General features: G+C 37.3%; 1 protein-coding gene across 1 annotated transcript in view; it reads right to left on the bottom strand.

Annotated features, from left to right (window-relative positions):
• Positions 1-1,723: 1,723 nt before the first annotated feature.
• The window catches only part of mpzl1l (myelin protein zero-like 1 like), a 36,706-nt gene continuing 15,389 nt past the window's right edge, over positions 1,724-23,040 (bottom strand). The window contains exons 3-6 of the mRNA XM_074671940.1: positions 19,045-19,255; positions 12,702-12,831; positions 8,814-8,919; positions 1,724-6,775 (exon numbers count right to left, since the gene is read on the bottom strand). Of these exons, the coding sequence (XP_074528041.1) occupies positions 6,680-6,775; positions 8,814-8,919; positions 12,702-12,831; positions 19,045-19,255 (543 nt within the window). The 3' untranslated portion in view covers positions 1,724-6,679. The remainder of the gene's footprint in view (positions 6,776-8,813; positions 8,920-12,701; positions 12,832-19,044; positions 19,256-23,040) is intronic.

Genomic DNA, 23,040 nt, shown 5'->3' with positions numbered 1-23,040 from the left:
ATATATTGACTGCATAGGAGGCATGTAAACACCTTATTCAAATGGTCATAATCCAATTACGCTCATTTTCCGGTTATCAAAAAACAGAATAAGACTCCTTGCATTTGCTTATATCAACCTGTATATTGGATCATATAAACAGGTTGGTCAGAATATGCTCCTGAGTAAGCTACTCAAAGGATTTTTTCTTACTTCTGCGCATGTTCAACATGGCAAAAAAAAAAAAAAAAAAAGCAAAAGATCTTACACTTTTGGGGGAAGGAGACAAAGTTTTTCAAAATAAAAGAGTTGAATATCATGGACTACACTGAGAATTTTCGAAACATAAAAATCATAAATTTGTACATTACTTTTCTGAATTCTTTGAACGTAGAACTCAAAATTTTAAGTTTTCAAATTTTAAATTTGAATAACTGGTTCAAATGCAAGATTTTTAGTTGGCCTCAAAGCTCAAAAATCCAGTGCAGACAGTTGCCTTGATACAACTTTTTTGTTTTTACAGTGTTGGGTAACTACAGAGTCTTCATTCTTGAGATCCAGAAGTTGCTGCTTGGTTAAAAATCATCACAACAAACACACATTTAGTTGGCCAGGAATAAGTTTTATATAAAATTTGAACAGTGGATACAGAGGCGATATTATGTGTATAAAAAAATACATACAATAAAAGGAAAATAAATGAATCTTATCTTTTCTATTTGGAGCAGATGTTCAAGTTAGCTGATGAAATGTAAAAGGCACTAAATGTACAACATTCCAGTTTTAGAGACATTAAACAGAGGCCGAGGTCATTCCGAGATGAACCAAAGTCAAAACAAAAAAATATCACAGGGAATTTGTTGTCTTTGTTATGCAAGACATAGTGCAGATTTTACAACATAACATACCAAACAATTCTCATAAACATCTATTTACCATCAAAAACACTAAGCACACACTTTAAGACTCGCCGTGAGCGCGCTGAACGCTCACTTCGACACTTTAAGACATCGAACGCTGCGCGTGAGCTCGGTCAAACTGTAAATCTTTCATAATTTATAGTTTACATCACTATTTCTACAACAGCACTAAACACTGCAACAAGTCACGATTAGAGCAAAGCGACCAGCAGTAGAGGTTTGGCAGTATCATACAGGTTGGTTTCTTTTGCATTTGGTGAATAAGAGGAAGAACACGCGAGCAAGGAAAACAAACAGAGAAGACACGAAAGAAGAAACAAAAATCTGGAAGACAGCAGAGCCTGCGTGTCGTGTCAGAGCCGCTTAAATCAAAATGAGCTGAATCTTAAAGGAACAGTTGGAAATAAGTTAAAGGATCTCTGAGCTTGATCAGGTTGTATTTGTCAGATTTCTTTTTCCAGTCAGTGATTCAGAATGAAAAATGAAGCACACTGTTAAATTTGTTCACAAAGTTGGGGTAAAAATTCATGATTCCTGACTTTTATCGCTGACACGAAAGACGTATAGACTTCCTGCATCTGCAAGACTTTGTTTTTACCCCTTACACATAACGCTAGAAAGCTAAATACTTGATATCATTAAACTTTAAGAAAGTTGAATGAAAATGAAGCTGCTAAACTTCACTAACTTTTCTGCTGACCTTGCTGAAGTGATGCAGAAGTGTAAAAGGGGGCGTGTCCTATTCAGTGACATCATTGCAAGTGGAGCTGAACGTTGCAGTGTTCAAGCCAATGAGCTAAAACTTTTTTACTTTTTTGAGGGGGGGGTTTCACACCATTTTAATTCATATGCTGGAATTAAGCTGAGGTGGATTTGTTGATTTTTTTTTTCTTGATTTGTTGTTTTTTACTGTTTGGTGCTAATGCAGAAATAGCATTAACTTAACATTTGTCCATTTTCACTTCAATGTGTAGATGAGTTTTATCTTCAAAGTAACCAAAATAAACTAAACTAAACTACATTTTTACATTTAGAAAGTTTACATAAAGAGGGTTCACTGTAGGTGGACTAAGACTGAATGATAATCCTGTCCTCACATTTCTCTTTTATTGTTCATTTTTATTTTGTAAAGCAGTTTGTAACCTTGTTTTGAAAAGCGCTATATAAATAAAGTTTATTATTATTAACGTTAAAACAGATAAAAGAGGAAATGGGTGCCATATTTTGTGACTTATTGGAAGTTTTGGTGCAGTTTTGCATCTCTTGTTTCCCTGTACAAGAGTATAAATAACTGAAAACTCAGAATAACTAAGTTTGTTTGAGTAGTTAAGGTTTAATTCCAGCCTGCAGCCTCCGTAAAAGATATTATGTTGGTTTTTTTTCTTTGCAGAGAGTTTTGTGTTCTTGTATCTGTTTCTGGTTGTTTGCACAAATATTTACTTTTTCTGCAAACTTTTAGATTAGTTAAGACTTGGGGAAGCAGTTTTCTAAGCCTGCTGTTGTAAATATTGAGCTTTCTTTTGTGGATTAACAACTGGACAACTGGATCAAGGTGTATAAATATGCAAGTTTTCGTATAAATACACATGTGAAGTTTACTTTGAGAACTTAAATTGTGTGATATGTTAATGCTGACATTCAGAGTGCACTCTGAATGCCATTTGCACCTGCAAACCTACTGCAAACAATGCACTTCATGCTATTTTTCACCTGCCATGTGGGTCTCCAATACCAAGGTTTTTTAATATTTAACTAGCATTTTAATGTTTAGCATCTCAGTATTATAGTATTTTATTATCTAAGCGATTGTTTTCTACTTCTTCTTTTTCTTGGATTCAGAATTGTATAATTTTAAACAGTAGACTAATTTAAATTTAATGTGAAAAACTGTTGAACTGTTTGTTCTCATCTTAGGTTTTATGAATTTAATCTACTTGAACTGAACGAGCATCTTGTTCTGCAGCCCCTAGTGGTCAAAAATATAACATGCTGGTTTTACAGTATTGCCGTGAAAGCTGGAGATGAGTTTGAGAGAAGCTGAAATAGATTTAAATTTGGCCTTAATGAGTCAATCCATTTTAAGTTGACCGGCTCAACACGTCCCACAGACACTGCACACTGTACATTAGAGCATTTGGCGAGAAAAACAAAGACAGAAAAACAGAAAGACAAGAAGAACGCCCTCAACTCTTCAGACCTCTACAGCAATCTGACTTTCCTTCCCTGGAAAGACTCCCACATCCACACCACGCTGGAATGAGTTACAGTAAACAGCACTATATCTTACATGAGCAGGAAATATATACAAATACTGGTCAACATGGAGATTTACTGCATTCAGAATCACAAAGCTGAAGCGGATGATTTACGACATGTTTTGACAGAAACATCATTCTCATAGGTAACCGAGCCGTCGACAAACAAACTGAAACAGAAATTTGGTTCTTTTAAATGCTTCAAGACAACAGAAAAAAAAACAAATTTGGAATGCATTTTAAAGCTTAACAGAACTTATCAAATATATTTGGCCCATTATTTATGAAAGAAAGAGCTTTACATGATACATGGATGGAAGAAAAGATGGATATGTTTGTTATAATGACTGTTATGTTAGTAAACTGCATGCAAACAGTGTATTTAGCATTTGTTCCGTCCAACAAACGAGAGCTCCCAGCTGTTGTCGAACATTTCACCTCAGTTGTTGCTTAATCATGCATATTTCAAAACTATAACCGCCAGGTTTGGAGCACCGGCGGCAAACTTTTTTTAATCTTTCAAATCAAACAGGCAGGAAAACGTCTTGCAGTGTGATGCAGAACACGAGGTTGTGTTTTTTTATGCACGTCTTTTAAAAAAGAAAGATATTCAGAGCAACCAAATTGAGTTAAAAGAAGACGGTTTAAAGTTTGACTGAGGTGAAAATCAAACAGGAGGCAGTTTTTTTTAATAAAGGTACCACAACAACATGCCAGAACTCTACAGAAAACCGAAGCATTCACAGTAATACAATGTCAGACTAGTTGAAGAGTACCAACTTTATTTCCTAGATGTCATTAGAGCTGCATGCAAAGTTACTGAAGGCAATGTAAAACCTAACTCTATATTACACGCCTCTACAAAACAAGATCACTATGGAGCGCCCTGATCGAGATATGAGCTGTGGCTTCAGCAGGCTGCTGCATCAGGAGTGTGACGGTTCAAGCATAGTCGAGTTGGAATGTCAGCGAAGCTCGTTGATTGGTTCAAGAATAGAGAAAGATTTCGAGAATTTGCATTTCATTTAAGAAAGTTAAAAAGTGGACAGACACTGGGTTTGGAGTGCTGTAGTGCAGAACATTGGAAAGTCATGATTACGATTTTTAAAAAAGAGAATCAGAAATTTTTGGTCACAAGAATTCAGGTTTTTGACTTTGACTTATGATTATAGTCAAACGTCCACAGCTGCTTCATCGAATTACCCCCGAGGTTAAAGATCGATTATGAGAATAGTCTAAGGCAGGGGTCTGCAACCTGCGGCTCTTTGACGCCTCTGCAGTGGCTTCTTTTAGCTTTAACAAAATATTACTGAGAAAAAGAAGTTTTATTTTAATTACAGGTGGTATTGATGGTTAAAGACATTGATTATAAATAAAATCATGCCATAACATTTTGTTGAACGTGCCGACTTGATATACACGCTTGATATGTAGCAAGACTTCAGCAACCAAAAAAAAAGGAGAAAAAAGTAAGGTAGTATTATAAATAAATGATATCAAATTTAAGTATCCCTTAAAAAAAAATAAAATAAAATTTTGCAACTTTTTGAAATTTCAAAATTGCTTGAGTTTTTGCAAAATTATTAAATTCCAAAAACTTTAAAAACTTATTCTATTTTATTTTTTTTGCAAAATTTGGATTTCAAAAACTGTTGTAATTTTTGTATATTTTTTAAAATTTGCAAATATTTTAAATTTCAACATTTCTGGGTTTTTTTTTGCCATTTTTTTCCTTAATTTATTCACATTTTTGCAATTTCGGCAAATATTTTTATGTTTTTGCAAATTTATTGAAAACAAAAAAACTCAGACATTTTGAAATCTTAAAATAAAAAACCTTCTTGATTAGATCAGTATTCACTAGATTTTAACTATGTATAGAAATTATTTACATTACAGTCTTAATTATGAAAATAAAGTATATTTTGTGGCTCTAGAATGTCTTTAATCGAGTTGAGCGGAAGCAAATAGCTCCTATGAAAGTAAAGGTTGCAGACCCCTGTTCAAAGGCATAATTTGGTTTACAGGTTTCGATAGTTTGCATGCTCGAAACAAGTCAGTTTAAATGTCTTTAAGCTTTAAAAGTTTATGGCCTGTGTACAAGAAGTGGAAGCAGCTACCGTGACGTCACCCATTGGTTGGTGGATTACAGATTGAGACCCTTTTTTCAGACGTGAATTCACGTTTCTGGAGAGGAAGGTAGAGCTTCAGGGGAGCAAGAGCTGAAGTGAGCAGAAATTAAGGGCCTGTGTCCATTAGAGGCGTTTATGTACAAAACTGATGCAGTTCAGCGTTCTCGGCTTAAATAAGAGCTCATCAATGTCACTTTACGCTGTTATTTTTGTCAATAAAAGCATAAAAGGGGACTAATCACTTATTTTAAAGGATACACTTTTTTTGCTGCACATGCTCCTTTTACATTTTTTTCTCCATTTTCTTTGTGAAATTACTCTAACAGAAGCAATTATTAAGAATTTAGAACAACTAAAAGTGAGACATGGAAGCCTCAACAACAAGCACCGTTTCAAATCAAGGTGTGACAGCAAAAAGCTGATGTCAGTAGAAACAGGCCCTAATGCTTACTCCAGCGTGGTAAGCAGAGTGTTTAACTGTTTTTGCTGTTGAAAAATCAACTGGGCTGGAAGTTTTGGATAGCATAAACAAGGACACAAAAGTTGAAAAAAATGATCACAGCAGCCGTGACTTTTCTCTCGAAGGTCGCTAATTCCTGCTTCGTCACTCTGCCTTGTCTGTTTCCCTCCATTTGTGAAAAAACTGAATCGACTGTAGCTGCAGTGAGAATCACCTGATACTGGAGATAACAGAGATTAAAGAAGACGACAACCTAGAATCGTTTTTCTCGTAAACCTGCACACTTCTGCCTCTTTTTTAGCAACCAGTGGAGTCGCCCCCTGCTGCCTGATTGTAAAAACGCAGCGTTAAGGCACTTCTGTGATGACTTCACTTTTCAGACACTGCGTCCACTTATCATACGCAGTCCACGTTTCTTTCACTTTCAAGTAACGGTCGTTTCTGTTAGTGTCAGCTCTGTTCAGCTACGAGCAGCCGTGAGTAGTGATGGTGCAACTCAAACTGTCGAGTTTAGTGTCAAATAAAAACAAAAAGTCATAACGCAACAGCCTGCTGAATCTCCCGTAAGCACAAAAGTAAGCCAATGGCTAAATGAAGTATTTTCACATGGGATATGATTTCTATGAAGGCATTTTTCTTTGCTTTGAACCCTGTTTTGGAGGAGAATCTAAAGGCTGATGTGATGGTTCATAATGGAGATCACTTTAGTGTTTCTTGCTTTTTTTTCTCTTTACAATAAAGCACATGAAGACATCACTTTATCATATAACAGTATCATGCTTTCAGAGGACATAAGAGTTAAAATAAAAATGGAAACTGCACCAATTTCTGTCCCTGTTGCGATATTTCCCACCCCGTCCCACGAGCAGCTAATAGAGAGGTCTGATACTTTACTGTGTTTTATTTATTTTTCTTTTGGTCCCCGGCCCCTCTTCAGTTTTTACGGATGTCAGCGTAGACCACAGGCTCCATCTTATGGAACGAGTTTTTGCTGCCTGAGTGATCCAGCTGGGCGTATATCACCGGGCCCTGAAATAAAACCAGAAAAAAATTTATTAAACAGAAATATTACACAGTCAAAACATTCAGGGAGTTTACAGTTTGTTGGTTAAAAGTTTTCCTGTTGGGGTAGATTATTCTGGTTAAATGTTTTTAGGTTAATTAATTCATGTCAGTGAGAATTAGATCCAAAATGGTTAATTGATAAATTGCTTTACCCGTCTGCAGAAAACCACCTTTTTTTTTTTTTTTTAGCTCTCTATGGTACGGAAAGTGATGCCAGTTGGAAAGAAAATATGCTTTGAGGATTTTTTTTTGTTCTCAAATAGATCAAATAAACAGAATCCAAAAATTTTTTCAAAAAAAATTTTTTTTTGTAGATTTTTTTCTTTTCTTTTTTTTTTTTTTTTTTTTTGGGGGGGGGGGGGGGGGGGGGGGGGGGCATTATGTATCATAATGGTCAGTAGAGAAAAAAACAATTATTTATTTATATTCCAACATATTTAAAAAAAACGTGGAAAATACTTCATGGCCTCAATAGTTTACAATGCATGACATAAAAAGTGTGAAAACTAAAAAAAAAAAAAAGACTTTTTTTAATTAAATTTCATGTCTGAGTGTTGCCTGAAGGAAACACAGAACCTTTGAGGAATGCCCCATTGAAACAAATTGGTCAAGAAGTCCAAACATATTTTATCCAACTTAAAATGAAGTATTCAATGAAAGACTTCACTTTCAAGGCTTTCAGGAGTAAGTCTGAACTTCACTGGAAATAAAACCATCAAATTTATCCAGGTGAAACTAGAGAGGTCCAAAACAAAATTAATGTCCAGTTTGTTTTTGAAGAGTTTGTAAACCAAAAGACAGTATACCAAAATGTTTTCATGGTGAATCCGTAACGGTCCAGTCTTGCCTCAGGGCAACATTTGCATTTTTACATGTTTCTCTTAATTGATAAGCAAAGAAATTAAATTAAACTATTAGATGAAGCTTTACCTGTCTATCAATTTTATTAATATTTTTTTCTAGACTGAGAAAAACACAGTAAAAAAGTTTTTCGACAGTTTTGATAAGAGAATTAGCCGAGTTGGTCCTTGCAAGAAAGTTTGCAAAAAGGGATTCCGCCTGACCTCCAGAGGGTCACATGACCAATTCAAACACTGCTATTGGTTCCTTAAGGTCTTTTCTCCTTTTTAACAGTATTTCATGACGAATGGGATGTATTGTGTGAATGTATAAGGCCAAAATTGGGTATGATGCCGAAAGGCGACAAGGTACCATGGGGCGGGGGGGGGGGTTAAAAGGTATTTTAGCAAAGAGAGACTGTTTCCATCTGTCTAAAACAAAATTAGAAATCGTCTTTTATCTTTGTTTTATTAAATTTATTCGGGTTGTCTTCTTACAGAACAGATGAATCAGAGTTAACACATTATGAATTTGAGTTATTCTGCTCTTGAAACAATTTACCAGCGTTCTTTTACCTTTAGCTGCCTCCAAAGCTTAACTTGCATTCGTTGGACATCAGTGTTCCTCCTTATTTCTTCGTGCAACCCTATTTAATCTTTGAGGTTTTTTTTAAAGCTAATTTTAGACTTTATTTTGGGCTCCATAGTTTATTGTTCATCTTAAAAGTTTTAACCTTTATGTAAAATTTGTCCTGTTCTGCGACGTTAGCCCAAAACTGAAGGACAATATCAAAACTATTCAAATGATTCAAATATTCTAAAATATACTATTTTTCCTATTTTTGAAATTATGAATAAAATAGTAAAGTTTGAATAGTTTAAAACAAATGTTTTTCTACAATGACAACCAGTGGTTTAAATTACTTGTAATAACTTTCCCTTTATTTTTTTTCCTTTTTTCTTGGTTCCTCAAATTAATTACACTACAGTTACTCTTCTGTTGAGCTTCAAACATCTGAGGCCAAATTCCCTCCTTTTTTTTTAAATCGAAGCAGCCTTGAGAGAAAGATTTTTTCTCTTGTTCTGATTCTTGAAAACCAACAGCAAAATTTTCCCAGTGAAAAGATCAAAGCCGTCGTTTTTTCCTGTCCCCCAGCTCCTACCTGTAGTGGACCCGAGGGACTGGTAGACCTGGAGCCCTCCAGGCTGGACTCCACCTTCTTTCGTGGCTGCGGAGCCTGAGAGCTCACGCTTTCCAAGGACGTACATCTATTTTAGGGTTACGATTTGCCATGGTGTCGAGCAACCATTGGTGCACAGTCAAATGGAGACGAACCACAAGTAATGGACACGAGACAAAAATAAAACAAGAGATGAGCACATGAGACACTGGATGCAAACAAAGGGCATGGAGGCTCCCAGTGGTTTGCAGATACTGAAGCAGGGAGACGCACTGGGAGGAGACTGGAGGTGCACTGAGAGGAGGATCAACAGGCTGCGAGGTGCTTCTTCAGATAACTACTGGTTCAATGTTAAAAGTTTATGGTGCAAAACAGTTTATTAATCACCATGATAAATGGGAGAGTTTAACCTCTTGATGCCTGTTGTAGCAAATTTGTAACATACCCTGTCAGGTCTTGATGCAGCTGAGATGACTTTTGTATCCTGCCAATGCCTATTGATTCATATTCTACAAACCCCAAGGATCGCAGTTAATACACTTTATCCCAATATATTGCTCAGAGGGTGATTTCATTTTATCTCTATATAAACTTCTTATAACTACGGTTTGTGCCAACTATAAAACTTACAATCTCCAATTAAGCATCTGTAAGAATGAAAAAACACATATAAACATTTTTTATGTACTTGTAAATTAATTTAGGCAGTACAGGGTTAATATAACTGTGTACAATTATTACAGATGTCTGCTCTGGGTTCAAGCTATTTAGTTGGTTTATGCTGTATGTTCGTTTATATGCACCATAAAGAGTTTGGTTTTATTGTTATCCTAACATTTTTTAAACAGACAGATTTTTAACAGACCTGTATACATGTCAATGTTACTTTCTGTTTATTTTAAAATAAATGAATTAACTGCAGTATTTTTAAAGATTTTTAAATAAAAAATTAACAGTTAAATTGTCACTTTCTAATTGTATTGTATATCACTGACTGAGACAAAGAGGGAGCACATCTCTGTAGTGTTAGCTTCTCTACAAAAGAGTAGAACTTAAAATTATTTTTCTGACTTACAAAGCATCCAATCGTAAAGTACCATAAATCTTAAAGAGCTCATTGTTCTTTATTATCTGTCTAGGTCACTGCGTTCTCAGCATCAGGCCTGCTCATTGTACCTAGGGTCTCTAAAAGTAGTCTGGGAGGTTGAGCCTTTAGTTACCAGGCTCCTGTTTGTTGGAAACATCCGGCTGAGGTCTGGAGGGCGGACACTCTCTACTCTGATAAAGTTTAGGGTTAGAGATGGATCAAATATTTTTCCAACTTTTAATCAAACTAAAAAGATTTCACAATGTGTTAATCTGTTACTGTCTTCTTGGTTTCAGTCATAAGCCCTTTGCACACCAGATGCGTATTTTTCACATAAATATTTCGCATGTTATTTTTTTTAAGCCTACGTTTTTCAGTGCAAGCTTTCACACCAGCAACATTATTTCGCTTTTTTTCTTTTGGACTGAGGTCGGGTTTTCCAAAGTTTTACTTGTGACGAGTACATATCCGACCAATCGAAACACTTGTTATTGACACGTCACATACCAAAACATTCAACATAGCGGACCGCTACAAAAAACTACAAAGACAACGATTATAAAGACAACATTTAGAGGAGAATAGCTGCAGAGATTGAATAACGACAGTTTGTGTTTAATCAAGCTCCTGTTGAAAGTGTATTTGTTTTAAAAATCGCAGACACAAAGCTAACCTTGTCGGCTAACTCTATAATAATAACCGTCATATTAAAGGCTCATTTATACTCCCTTTATGTACGAAAATGTATTTATCCATTTCAAGTAATGTTACCGTTACCACTCACATACTTCCATATGTCCTTTACGTTGGCACTGCAGTTAACCAATACATCCACCAGGGGGCAGCAGCCCAGAGTCAAAGATAAACATGGCGACTGTGGAGGAAGTATTAATAATGTACCGCTTGCGTAAAAGATAAAAACAAAGGCAGCGTTGTAGCAGGCGGTGGTCGGTCAGGCAGTTAGTTACGTCGCTAAAGTTCCCCCATTGTTATTTCTTCTTCATGTCTCACTAAAGCTTTGTATCAGGTAGTAACAGTGACACTGCCCCCGTGGTTTCCAGTGGTACTCCTCCGTTTGGTCCGTATCCGTACGCTTCATGGAAACATGCAGAAATACGGATGAAATAAACACAGAGCACGGACAGAAGGATCCGTATCCGTATGTGTAACCGTATCTGTCTCCATATCTGTATCCGTATCTGTATCCGTATCCGTATCTGTCTCCGTATGTGTATCCGTATCAGTATCTGTCTTCGTATCTGTATCCGTACGTTATGTTGAGCATAAATTGGCCTTAAACAGTTTGCTACCGAATCAATTTTAAATTTCAAATTTTGTTTAAATTTTTCAGTGTCCCCGTTGGCGTGCGAAGGCCTTTGCTGCTAATTTGCACCTTTTAGCAATTTTTGCATCGAACCGTTTTGAAAAACAAAGTTTAGAGAAAATGAAGTCATCATCATCAGTGCACCTCCAGTTAAGACAGTAAATACAGTTAAAGAGTCAGAAGCAATAACCCTGAGCTTAATAATGAGATTTTGTTGAGACATATTAAGGTGACTTTACATCATCAACATTCCACCTTAAGACATGTTTACTGAAGTGTCATAAAACTGGTGATAAAGGAACATAAATGAGGGAGACAGTGGTTAGTTTTGAGGGTTAGTGACAAGACATGATGAACAATGACACGACAACATGCTGACAACACGACGGTCGATTGTGTTAATCGAGACTGTCGTCGTGGATTTAGTGGTGTTAACACAAAGAGGACAGTGACTGGCACCAGAGCAAACAGAAAACCCAAAGATCCCTCAAACCAAAGCTCACAGGCTCAATCCACCCCTCAGCCACGTTCAGAAATTAATCTCAGCTTCTGTCGTGTTTATCGCTTCACGTGTGGTTATAACACTGAGGTTAGGACAGAAGTGAGGCTGGAGCATGCGAGGCTGACGGCGATCAAACTACCCCACACATGAAGTCGAAGGAAGTTTCTGATCATGTCTTTGATTATTAGTAAGAGAATAAGATCACCCAAACAGCACAGAGCGGTTTTTATTCACACAGAGACAGAAACTGAACCCAGCTCCCATGCAGAAAGAAAGGGTTAGCGAGGTGTTACTGTCCAATGATTGGATCTCTTACAGTAGTAAAAATGTCACAGGAATTAAAAACACATTCAGGAAACCAGACCAATCACTTGATGCAAGATTAAACCTCAGGAACAGGGCTGTCACGATACAACGGTGAAGATTATAACTGTCTGTTTGAAAAGATGAAATATTGAAGTGTGGCTTAACTCACACTGTACCTGCACCTGAAAAGTTTCCTCTCTTTATTTGGGTCCAAAAAAAGGTTAAATATTCTGTTTCATAGTGAATCAGATGATAATCGTGACAGCCCTACTCAGAAACTTAGCTGACAAACTTCCAAGAAGCTTCAGGATGCTTGTGTTGTTTTGAGTATGTATGCATGAGAAATATTGGATTTTTATCTTAAAGCTTTGACAGCAATTAAGTCTGTCCAAAAGTTACCCTCAGACAAAAAAATGAGTTAAGGTTTATCTTTTGCAGGTATGGAATAAGTTTATCCAATTACTTTATTCAGGAAATAAATGGTTGGACTTCTTATGGTTGGGGTTTAGTGCAAAAGACAGGCAGAGACAAAGTCATCTGATGTTTCTAAACATTGTTAACATCCTTCACAAGAAGGGTTCAGGGAAGAGTTATCAATCTCTTGTTGTTTTGGTGTTAGCTTGGGTTGAGACATGCCGTCAGGAAACTCACCCTTCATATTCATGGCGGTTGTGAAGCACCCTCATGACGATGCAGGCAGCTACAGCGACGAGGACGAGCAGGAATAAAGCACCACAAACTGCTCCGACTATAACGGCGGTGTTACTCTGAGGGAGAGATTCTGGAAAGACAAAAATGAAACAGAAACAAAGTCTGAATTTTCTTCTGCATGTGAGACCATGGACAGACCATCATTTTTCTTTTTTTTTCAAGGCTCAAGCATTGGTTCACCTTCATCCCCACTATTTATGTGTTGTTATTGATCGATCAGTGCTGATTCCCTTAATTTTGGGGGATCGTTGATCGGCTCATCCTTACATATGAAACTTATCTCATATACCTACAGGAAGGTCTGACAGCCATTGTTGCTTTTTGCTCTGAGACCTAAAACTCTGGACAATTAATTGGTTGTTAAAGTTAAAACATAAAGATTTTATTGTTTCACAGGTATTGTTCGATGACTTTCAATAAAATAAGATTGGAACATTAAAGGTATCTGCTGTCAGTTATAAAAAATAAAAATAAGTAAGCTCGATGATTGGTGCACCCCTAGTATTATCATGCAGAAAAGTACCGGACAGTACTCTCTGCGTTCTCAGGTCCTCATTACGATCTCTGTCCCAAATGCAGAAATCGGGGTCTTTGGGTGCTCTGCACCCTCAGCTTGGAAACAGCTGCAGAACGACTTGAAGCTCAAGGAGCTGGTTCCTTAAATGTTTTTAAATCTAAGATGAAAATGAAAAGATTTGTCTCTTTTTTGGTTTCCTGTCTGTAACTTTGTGTTTTTGCTGCTGCCTCTCTTGGTCAGGTCTCCCTTGAAAATAGGGATGGGTGCCCATTTAGGTACTTTTAAAGGTACCAACCGGATAACGTCTATATTACCAGGGACCAATTCACGTAAAATCGAATCGAAAACAAAATGATATTTTTACCACATAAACAAAAAAGAGCAAAAAAAAAAAAACTGGTACCCTTGGGCATCAGTACCGATTGTCAAGTACTGGGCATCAGTACTGTATTGTTTTAAGTGTGAAAGGTTCCCATCCCTACTTGAAAAATAGGTTTCAAATCCCAATGGGAACAACCTGGTTAAATAAATAAAACAAAAGGTTCAGGGTTGTCTTTGTTATCCCGGGGAGAGAGCAATTTGTCTTGTCTCACCGGGACGCATACAGTCAGACACTAATCAGCAGACAAACAGAGGATAGACAATTAATAAATAGATAAATACACTAGTTAAGAGAGACAATCAGAGGGAAAACAGTTGGTAATTTAAAAAGGTGATGACAGGAATAAGATATAAAATTTTACCACTTCAGTCCTACTTTAATGTTATACTCCCTTTCAGCAGACTGTCTGTTACAGTTTGGTGTTAGTTAAAGGTTTGTACGATAATTTGTTTCCTAACAGTGTTGAAATTTCATAATCCAGATCTTAGTATCCAGAATATTGGCAGGATCTGGATCATACTTTTACATCTGTCAGAAATTATGGTGACCTTGTCTTGTATTGTTTTGCAAAGCAATCCAATCATTTCTGGTGGAGTTATATAAACATATGGTGAAAACAGCCCTATCTCAGAGTGATAAAGAATCCTTTAAAAAGTCCTGGATCCAGATGGTGATCCGGATCACCTCCAAAATGTAATCACTTCTTCCTTATCCCATTTTGAACATTAACTGAGAATATCATCAAGATCTGTTTGTTACTTTTTGAGTTATGTTCACAAACATGACCTCCTTGGTGGACGTAACAATGTCAATACAGACTCAGGGCATTAAAGCTAAAAGTAAAAGTACAATCTGAATATTCGTCTTTTGGCACTCTGCATGCTGCCATTTGAAGGTGTGATATTTATCCCACATTTTGTCTGCTGTGTGTGTGTGTGTAACACTAAAAGGCGTAATGTTGGGGCCAAGTCTTTGCCTCTGATCCTCTTTCAAAGGTAGTAACAGGCAGGATGGGGAGGAGAATCAGAAGGAGTGCTGTGTTTACACTCATATATGTGGCACTCCTGCTGTGTGTTTACACACCGTGCCTCTCACACTTCCACATCCCTGTAATGCAAAGTGTAAACACACAATGGGACAACTATATTATCCAGTTTTGGAGTGCTGTGAGCATACAAAAGCATAATGATGGCAGGAGGAGGCTTGTTTTATGCAGAAAATGCAGATTATCTTGTAAGTGATGCATTTTTGATTCAGCTGTTTCCTTTTTTGTCAATAAAACGTAAAAATCTTGAAAACACTGAAGCGATAACGACCAAAACTTTGGATAAAGAAGAGTCAGGGTGCCTGTTTGCGTGGCGGTTTAAGCACACATAAAGCTATAAGTCCTTATGTCAGTGACCGCACGTTCAACCCCCGGACTCGACTCTCCGCCGCACATCATCCCCCCTCTGTTACTCACACTTCCTGTCCAGCTGTCCTGTCAGTAAAAGCAAAATGCCTAGAAAATGCACAGCAAAGGACAGTCAACTATTTTAAATGTCAAATGATATGTGAGAAATTACATATTTGACAGCTCATTCATTATAATTCAAGACACTGTGATGGTTAACGGATGAAGGCCTAATACCAGCACAGTCAATGGGTGTCTCCGCTTGTCTCAACATGCCGTACAAATAAAGTTGTGTAACTAACAAAAACACAGCCGTAAATTTAATCCAACATCCCTCTGTGTCCTGCAGGAACAAGCCGACGGTGAATCCAGGAGAAATACTTCAGCAGGAGCTCGAATAAACAAACAGGGTAACCTCTTTTTTTCTCCTGGCTGTGTGTTTCTTGCTTCCTAGATACAAATGTTTGATATGGAGCAAACTCCCACTGTGAGGGTGGAGCTGTGGACTCTGCAGAGCCAAAAGATAACAAGCCGTCACATGCACATGTGGGCTTCGTGAAACGCACAACAAGAAAACAAGAAAGCACCTGCTGGAACGGCTCTTACAAGACAGGTATTCATACTGCACAGAGCCAGATACCTGTGTGAATATTTGATGATTTAACCCGGTTAAAGATTGAGAAACAGGATTCTGAGAAGCTGAATAAATTATAATAAACTAACAGTATGATGGTTTAGGTTTTTGGAGACAGATTAACTCAACGTGGCAGATTTTGCATCAAAGTATTTCTTATCATATGATCTGATAAAAACGTCTTTATATTGTGTTTTATCTTAAAACTGAGCCACAATCTCTCCACACTTACATAAAAACCGGCTTTTATGAGCTTGTTATTTTGTTTCCTATCCTTGTGCACACATCTCTTTCTAATCCTAACCTTTGTTTGTGCAGCTTTGTTGTCATTCCAGATCTTTCTAAGCACTTCATGTGTACACATACTTGGCCAGTAAGAGTTATTTCTATTTCTATCCTCAAGTACATAATAGAAAAACACTTTTTCGTTTTGTTATGAGCTTAAAAACTTGATTCTGATTGGTCAAAACCTCATCGCAGCAGTGATTAAGGAATGAAAAGGTCAACCTGATCACACTTTAACAGTAAGTCTGTCAGTTTCTGTCAGGCACTGATCTGAGAGTAGCTTTAGGAGTTGCAACTAACCGTCTTTGGGTGGTTAAAGTGCAACATCCTGTCCTGCAATCCATGCAACAGCAGCAGAGCTAGTTGTAGCATCCATAACGGGCAGAATACACCACATTAGGGGTGGGGGATATATCGAATATACTCGATATATTGCGAGTTGTTGCACATGAGGTGGATGAAATGACTAAATCATGATCATTGAGTGCAAATTGTCACGCAAACATCTTAAGACGTTGGTAAATCTCTTTTCAGTTTCACTTTGTGCTGGTCTTCCTGTCACAGCGAGCTGCACTCCCCCACCCACCCAGAAAACTCTCCTGCATGTGTGTTTTTGAATTAAAAGACGAGGGAGAAAAGTTGCTTGCACATTTCATCAGTTGCAGGTTTGGGATTTGCAAGCAGCTTTTTAGCATTTGTAAAGTGATTTAGAGGAGAAATCAGATTGCTCTGCTCTGCTCTGTTACGTTTTGGTTGCATCTCAGTTGGGATGGGTACCTTTCACATTTTGTACCGATGCCGGGTACCTGGCAATTGGTATCGGTACTCAACGGTACCAATTTCCAGTACTTTTATGTCTATATCTGGTGTCTCATTTTTAAAAATTTAACATATTTGTTCTTCAATATATAACCTTGCAATGCTGTGTTAATGTTCAGAAAAATCCCCTGCTCTTCCACCTCCTCACAGTCACAAGGATGCGTTTAGGTATCGAAACATGGAACCTTTTGGTTCAACGTGAATCGGCACCCGGTACTTTTGACAGAATTCGGTAGGTATCTATAAAAGTACCTAATTCAGTACCCACCCCTACATCTCCGCTGCAATAAGTCAGAGCCCTCTGGATCAGATACAAAAATAAAAACAACCTTTTCATTAATGGATACCTGAGCAACAAAACACCAGTTAGCACAGAGCTGGTCGTGTGCAGCTCTGGTGTGCCCCTGGTATAATATGTCACCTTAAATTAAAATTTCCGGTTAAATGTTAAAACTATTTTATTTCAACTCACTGAGCTTCACCAACTGTTAAAGTGTATAAACTTCTATTTGTAGCCGTGTGAAGAAATCTTTTTGAAACCAGATAATCATCTTTGAATCAACGTTTTGTGCAAACTTGTAGGGCTGTATAAGCGTAACAACCAAAGACTATCTCATGTTAGTTTGTACATGTTACATTCATATTTTGCACTTTAGAAATCCATCAATTGTCTTAGATTTGGACTTTTGTATATTTGTATAGACTTGTTATTGTTATTATTATTATGATTATTATCATTATTATTATTATTATTGTTATTAATAGAAATCTTATTAAAAGAATTAGTACTATAACTTTTATTATTAAAATTATTGTTGTTATTATTAGAATTGTTATTATTATTATTTCTTTTTCTTTGTCTATCTTTAATATGTTATTATTGGCATTTATTGTTGACAGCTAAGGATGGGTACTGAATTAGGTACTTTTATAGCGACCAAATTCTGTCAAAAGTACCGGGTACCAATTCATATAGAATCAGAAGGTTCCATGTTTAGGTACCTAAATGCATCTTTGAGGGAGTGGAAGAGTAGGTGATTTTCCATGCTGGACATGAACACAACATTGCAAGGTTATATATTGAAGAATAAATATGTTAAGTTGAAAAAAATGTTTATTTTATTTTTAAACAAATTGATATTTTTACCACATAAACACAAAAAAGTACCAAAAATTGGTACAGTTGAGTATCAAATGTGAAAAGTACCCATCCCTACTGGCAGCAGAGGAAGAATTTCATTGGACAGGGAAACGTGTTTTTTTTACTGTGCACATGACAATAATCATAAGTCAGCGGGTGGTTGCTTCATTGAATCCCAACAGGACAAGACAAGATCCCAACATGCAGGAACTTAGAAACAGGTGAACCATAACATCACACTTTCTCTCATCAAAAGTCACGGTAATGCTCTGATGTCCCTGTACAGTCATTTTAATTCTGATGACACCTTCAGGATTATTTGTGCATTCGGTGAGTTCATCATGTGACAGGCAGGAACAGGACAAACGGAAACAGACACAAAATGCTGATCCAGTGAATCTTCACAGACCAGCAACCGGTTCCACGGCCGCTTGTGGGAACAAGCACGCCTGCAACACCAGACTCACCTACGTAAACGCTATTGTCCTGATGAATGGAAACACACTCGTGGCTTTTCAATTCATTTACTCTCACAGGTCTAGTCAAAGACGATTATTGCTCAACCGCTGACCTATTTCCCAAGATACCTGTGTCTGAACTTCTGTCCGTCACACTCACAGTGGGAGATAGGGAGAGTTTTCTTTATTTATAATTGGTAATCCAGATTTAGAGATGATCAAACTAGGGTTAAAGGAGAATTTAGGAGTCTTTCTGCAGCATTATTTTAGGATAATGATTTAATCCAGGTTTGAGTGAGTGATAACTGTCCTAACCTGGCTCCTGTCAGGTCGATTATACACCATCACACAGAGCTAAATCCTGCGTCTTTGGAGTAAAAAGACTTCACGGGTGGGTTGAAGCATCTTACTGCCTGGAGACATGACAGATTCATCCTGCAAGCTCAGACTGCAGCACTTTCACACACCGTCCAATCAGCGTGCAGCATGCAGAGAGAGTCAGTGAGTGGGAGAACACAACTCACGAGTGTCTGGCCAAGGCCGAGGGTTCATGTAGAAGTGGCTCTTGTATAATCCAAGAATTTCAGTCTAAAGCTTTAACTGATGTTTTTTATAAACTCAAACCCTGTTAATCAGCTTCTCAGAGATAGTTACCTTTCACCACGACCCTGAGCTCTGTTCGACCAGGCGTTCCCACCACGTCGGGCGGGTTCTTCACGTCGCAGAAGAAGGTGCCGTTATCGCTGAACTGAGCCGGACTCAGCTGTATGGACACGTCCCTCTTGTTTATGTCTCCGACAAACTGCACCCTGTCTTTGAACTCGTCCACACCGAGGAATCCTTTCCCGTTGGAGTAGTAGAAAATCTGAAAAAAGGAAAAACATCAAAATCATTCACTGGTAATCCTCTTAAAGTTTGTCAGACACTGTTTCACACATGCCATGCTTTATTTGGCACCAGATATGATTCATAAAACCTCAGTACACAGAAAAGCACGCATTAAAAAAGTACAAATGTTCAGCAGCGACTTCTTTCATGCAACCTGACGCCCTGACACAAAGCACCGTCTTTAACTCCACCGTTCAACCTCTGAAAGACTTCCCGCTGCACTGAAGTGAACTTCTGCTCAGTTGCAGCCCTGCAGCTCCTCCACAGACTGCAGAGGGATGCTGATTATAAACATCAAACTGCTTTAGTCATGGCTTTCTCTGATTCTAATCACTGGCTCTGTTTATGTCTGCGATAGAAGGCTCTGCAGATAATCCTGCTGCGGGAAAAACCTTGTTAAGGATGAAAACAGAAGGAATCCTGACCTAAAAACAGAGGAAACACCTCGGGACAAGCTCGCAGCAGCTTCCACTGAAGCCCTGAGAGGTTTTCACTCCTACAGTAAACTGCTCTTTTCCTCTTTTCACCTGCGCTCTTTTCTCTGTCCTGTTTCATGTCAAAAAATCTGTGATAGACAAAGACGAGGGGGTCATTTTCGATCCTGATCTGTAAAATGTGCAGCTTACCTTGCTGCTGCTTTGCTCTGTGACAGTGTTGAAGCTGAAAAACTAAACTTGTCTTGAAAAAATAAGTCGACTCAATGTCATCAATGATGATTCAGTTTGTTGACCTTCAAAGGGCACCCTTGACTAAAGTCGTATACGTATTTCATGAAGCAAACTCTTGTTTCCTCTGACAGTAAGTAGCTCATAGATCAATAAAAGCTCAGAGCTCTTGACCACAGGCATCAAAAAGCAGAAATCCATGTTAAGAATAAGGACTTGAAAACACATTTGAGGAAGACTGAGAGCATGCAGGCTTTTTAGTTTTTGTACAGCGCACTCTAGATTAACAGACTAAATTATGAGTTGTTATGATTAAGGCCACTGGAAAAAAAAAAATCCAAATCTTTTTATTACTATTTTTTCTGAGAAAATAGGTCAAAATTATGGGATTAAAGTCAGAATTCTGACTTTTTTTTCTGGGGATGGGAACCAAAACCGGTTCCTGTTGAGAATCAAGAAGAAATGTTTCGATCCATCGTTATCGTTAGCCTTTGTGCTTAACCTTATCAATTCCTAGGGATGGGTACCGAATTAGGTACTTTTATAGGTACCGACCGAATTCTGTCAAAATTACCGGGTATCGATTCATGTAAAACCAAAAGGTGCCATGTTTAGGTATCTAAATGCATCCTTGTGACTGTGAGGGAGTAGAAGAGTAGGAGATTTTCCAAGCTGGATATGAACACAGCATTGTAAGGTTATATATTGAAAAATAAATTTGTTAAATTGATTTTTTAAAATATTTCATTATTAAACGAATTGATATTTTTTACCAGGTAAACACAAAAAAGTACCAGAACTTGGCATTGAGTACAGGTACCGATTGCCTGGTACCGGGCATCGGTACCATATCATTTCAAATGTGAAAGGTTTCCATCCCTATCAATTCCCGTATCGAATTAGTTTTCAGCTTGAAGTTTTACTGAAGAACTGACTTCTTAAAGAAATGTACATTACTCTCTCTCAGAAGATTCATATTCAGTACATTCAAAATGGTATAAATCACCTGATTAACCAAAATAACAAAATAGTACAAGCTTGATGCTAACACATATGGGAAACTGCATTAATATGCTAGCAGTTAGCATATATCAGTATAACTTTGGCTTCAAAATATAGAATTTCAACTTTCATCGCAGAAACATATCACATCAACTCTTTGTAAAATATACAAAGAATTTCAAATGTCAAAGGCTAACAGGCAACTTTAATCTCACAATTCTGAGATTAAAGTCAGAAATCTGACTTTTTTTGTCAGAACTCTCACTTTTATCAAAGAATTCTGACTTAAATCTCATTATTCTGAGAAAAAAATCAGTGTTATAAGATTAAAGTCATATTTCTGACTTTAATCTAATAATACTGATTTTTTCTCAAAGAACTTAGACTTCAATCTCATAATTTGGGGAAAAAGTCAGAATTATGAGATTAAAGTCAGAAATCTGACTCTTTTTTTGTCAGAATTCTTACTTTAATCTAATGATTCTGACTCTTTATTTGGTAGAATTTAGACTTAAATCTCATAATCCTGAACAAAAAAATCAGAATTATGAGATAATAGTTTGAATTCTGATGTTTTTCTCAGAATAATGAGGAAAAGATAACTTCAGATTTCTGAGATCATAGTCAGAATTTTGACTTTAATCTCATAATAACAAGAAAAAAAAATAGTATTATTAGATTAAAGTCAGAATTCTGACTTTAATGTCATTATTCTGAGAATAAAAAAACGGATTTATGATATAAAAGTCAGATCTTGGTCTTTATTTAAGAATTCTGACAATGAAAAAAAAACTTTAGATGTTAGTCCTATTATTCTGAAAAAAAAGTCAGATTTCTGACTTTAATCTTATAATACTGACTTTTTTTCCTCAAAGAATTTAGACTTCAACTCATAATTTTGGGAAAAAGTCAGAATTATTACTTTTTCTTAGAAAAAAAATGGATGTATTTGTTTTTTTGTCCCCATGATCGTTATCCTCTTCTGTAAGGATACAACCATTTGGGTGAGAGGAAAAACTTAAACAGCCCCAAAAAAAGAAATTCACCATTACAACAAGACAAATCCAAGAAATCCTTTTCTTCTCACCACTAGCAGTTGCTGGCCAGAGTCGTGTCACCAAAGGGATTTTTGTTCTGTGTACCGTAAATTAACTCACGTTATCCACGGAAAATCTGATCGGACCACAGATACTGAGAAATAACATTCAGAAATATCCAATTCAGAGCTGATAAACTCACTCTAAATAGTGGATTATGAACAGGCAGAAAAATAAAAGTAAAACTGTTTCACGTTGACTTCGAAACCCCTCACAGGGTCTTGAAGAAACCCCAAAAACAAATCCACCATCTGCAAAGCTGCCCAACATGTTACAGCGTTTGATAACAGTGGTAACGATAACTCATGCTGTTCACCAGCCTCATAGGTGAAGAGCCATCTGCTGTGACTGGGTGGGACACAGGGAGTTGCAAAAAGAGGAAGAGACACACAAATTAAGATCAGCAAACAGACCGACGACGTCAGCAGATAGAGAATAATGATTTATGAACAGTTTTCTCATTAACTGCAGCAGTCAAACATGAATTTATCCTTTTTCTGGTAGCACACAGATTAGTGGGAGGAGCAGAGGAATCAGTGCTCACATGGACCACGGCTCTGTTTTCTGTTCCAGTTACAGTAGGACATGAAAGTGGGACAGAGAGCCTGCATGATCAACAACAGGATCCTGATTTTCATTTTTCCAACCTGTTTTTTTTTCGCCTGGTTTCACACGCTGAAGCATCTTCAGTAATTAGAAAAAGGCCACGGCTGCAAACATCAGTTTATGACACAACACTGAATCATCCGGGCCAGTCTCAACTCATCTCCCTGCTTTGTCTCCCTGCCTCCTCTGACACACGTGTCGTCTCGTTCCCACAAAGCAGAGCAGTGACAACAAACCCTTAACATCTGTCATTATGACACAACAACAAAGTGCACAATCAAGAGAAATTTAGCGAGGACACGGGCGTGAAATCGGCGTGTATTATCCTCTAAAAGGATCGGGATTTCTCCTTTCACACGCCTGCTATCCCCGAGGGCGCTGCGGTTAAAAAT

The sequence above is a fragment of the Halichoeres trimaculatus genome, unplaced genomic scaffold (genome assembly GCF_033239565.1).
Source record: "Halichoeres trimaculatus isolate MK-OKI-2021-1 unplaced genomic scaffold, fHalTri1.1 fHalTri1_scaffold_6, whole genome shotgun sequence".
Lineage (NCBI taxonomy): Eukaryota > Metazoa > Chordata > Actinopteri > Labriformes > Labridae > Halichoeres > Halichoeres trimaculatus.
This window is presented reverse-complemented; position numbering and strand designations above follow the sequence as displayed.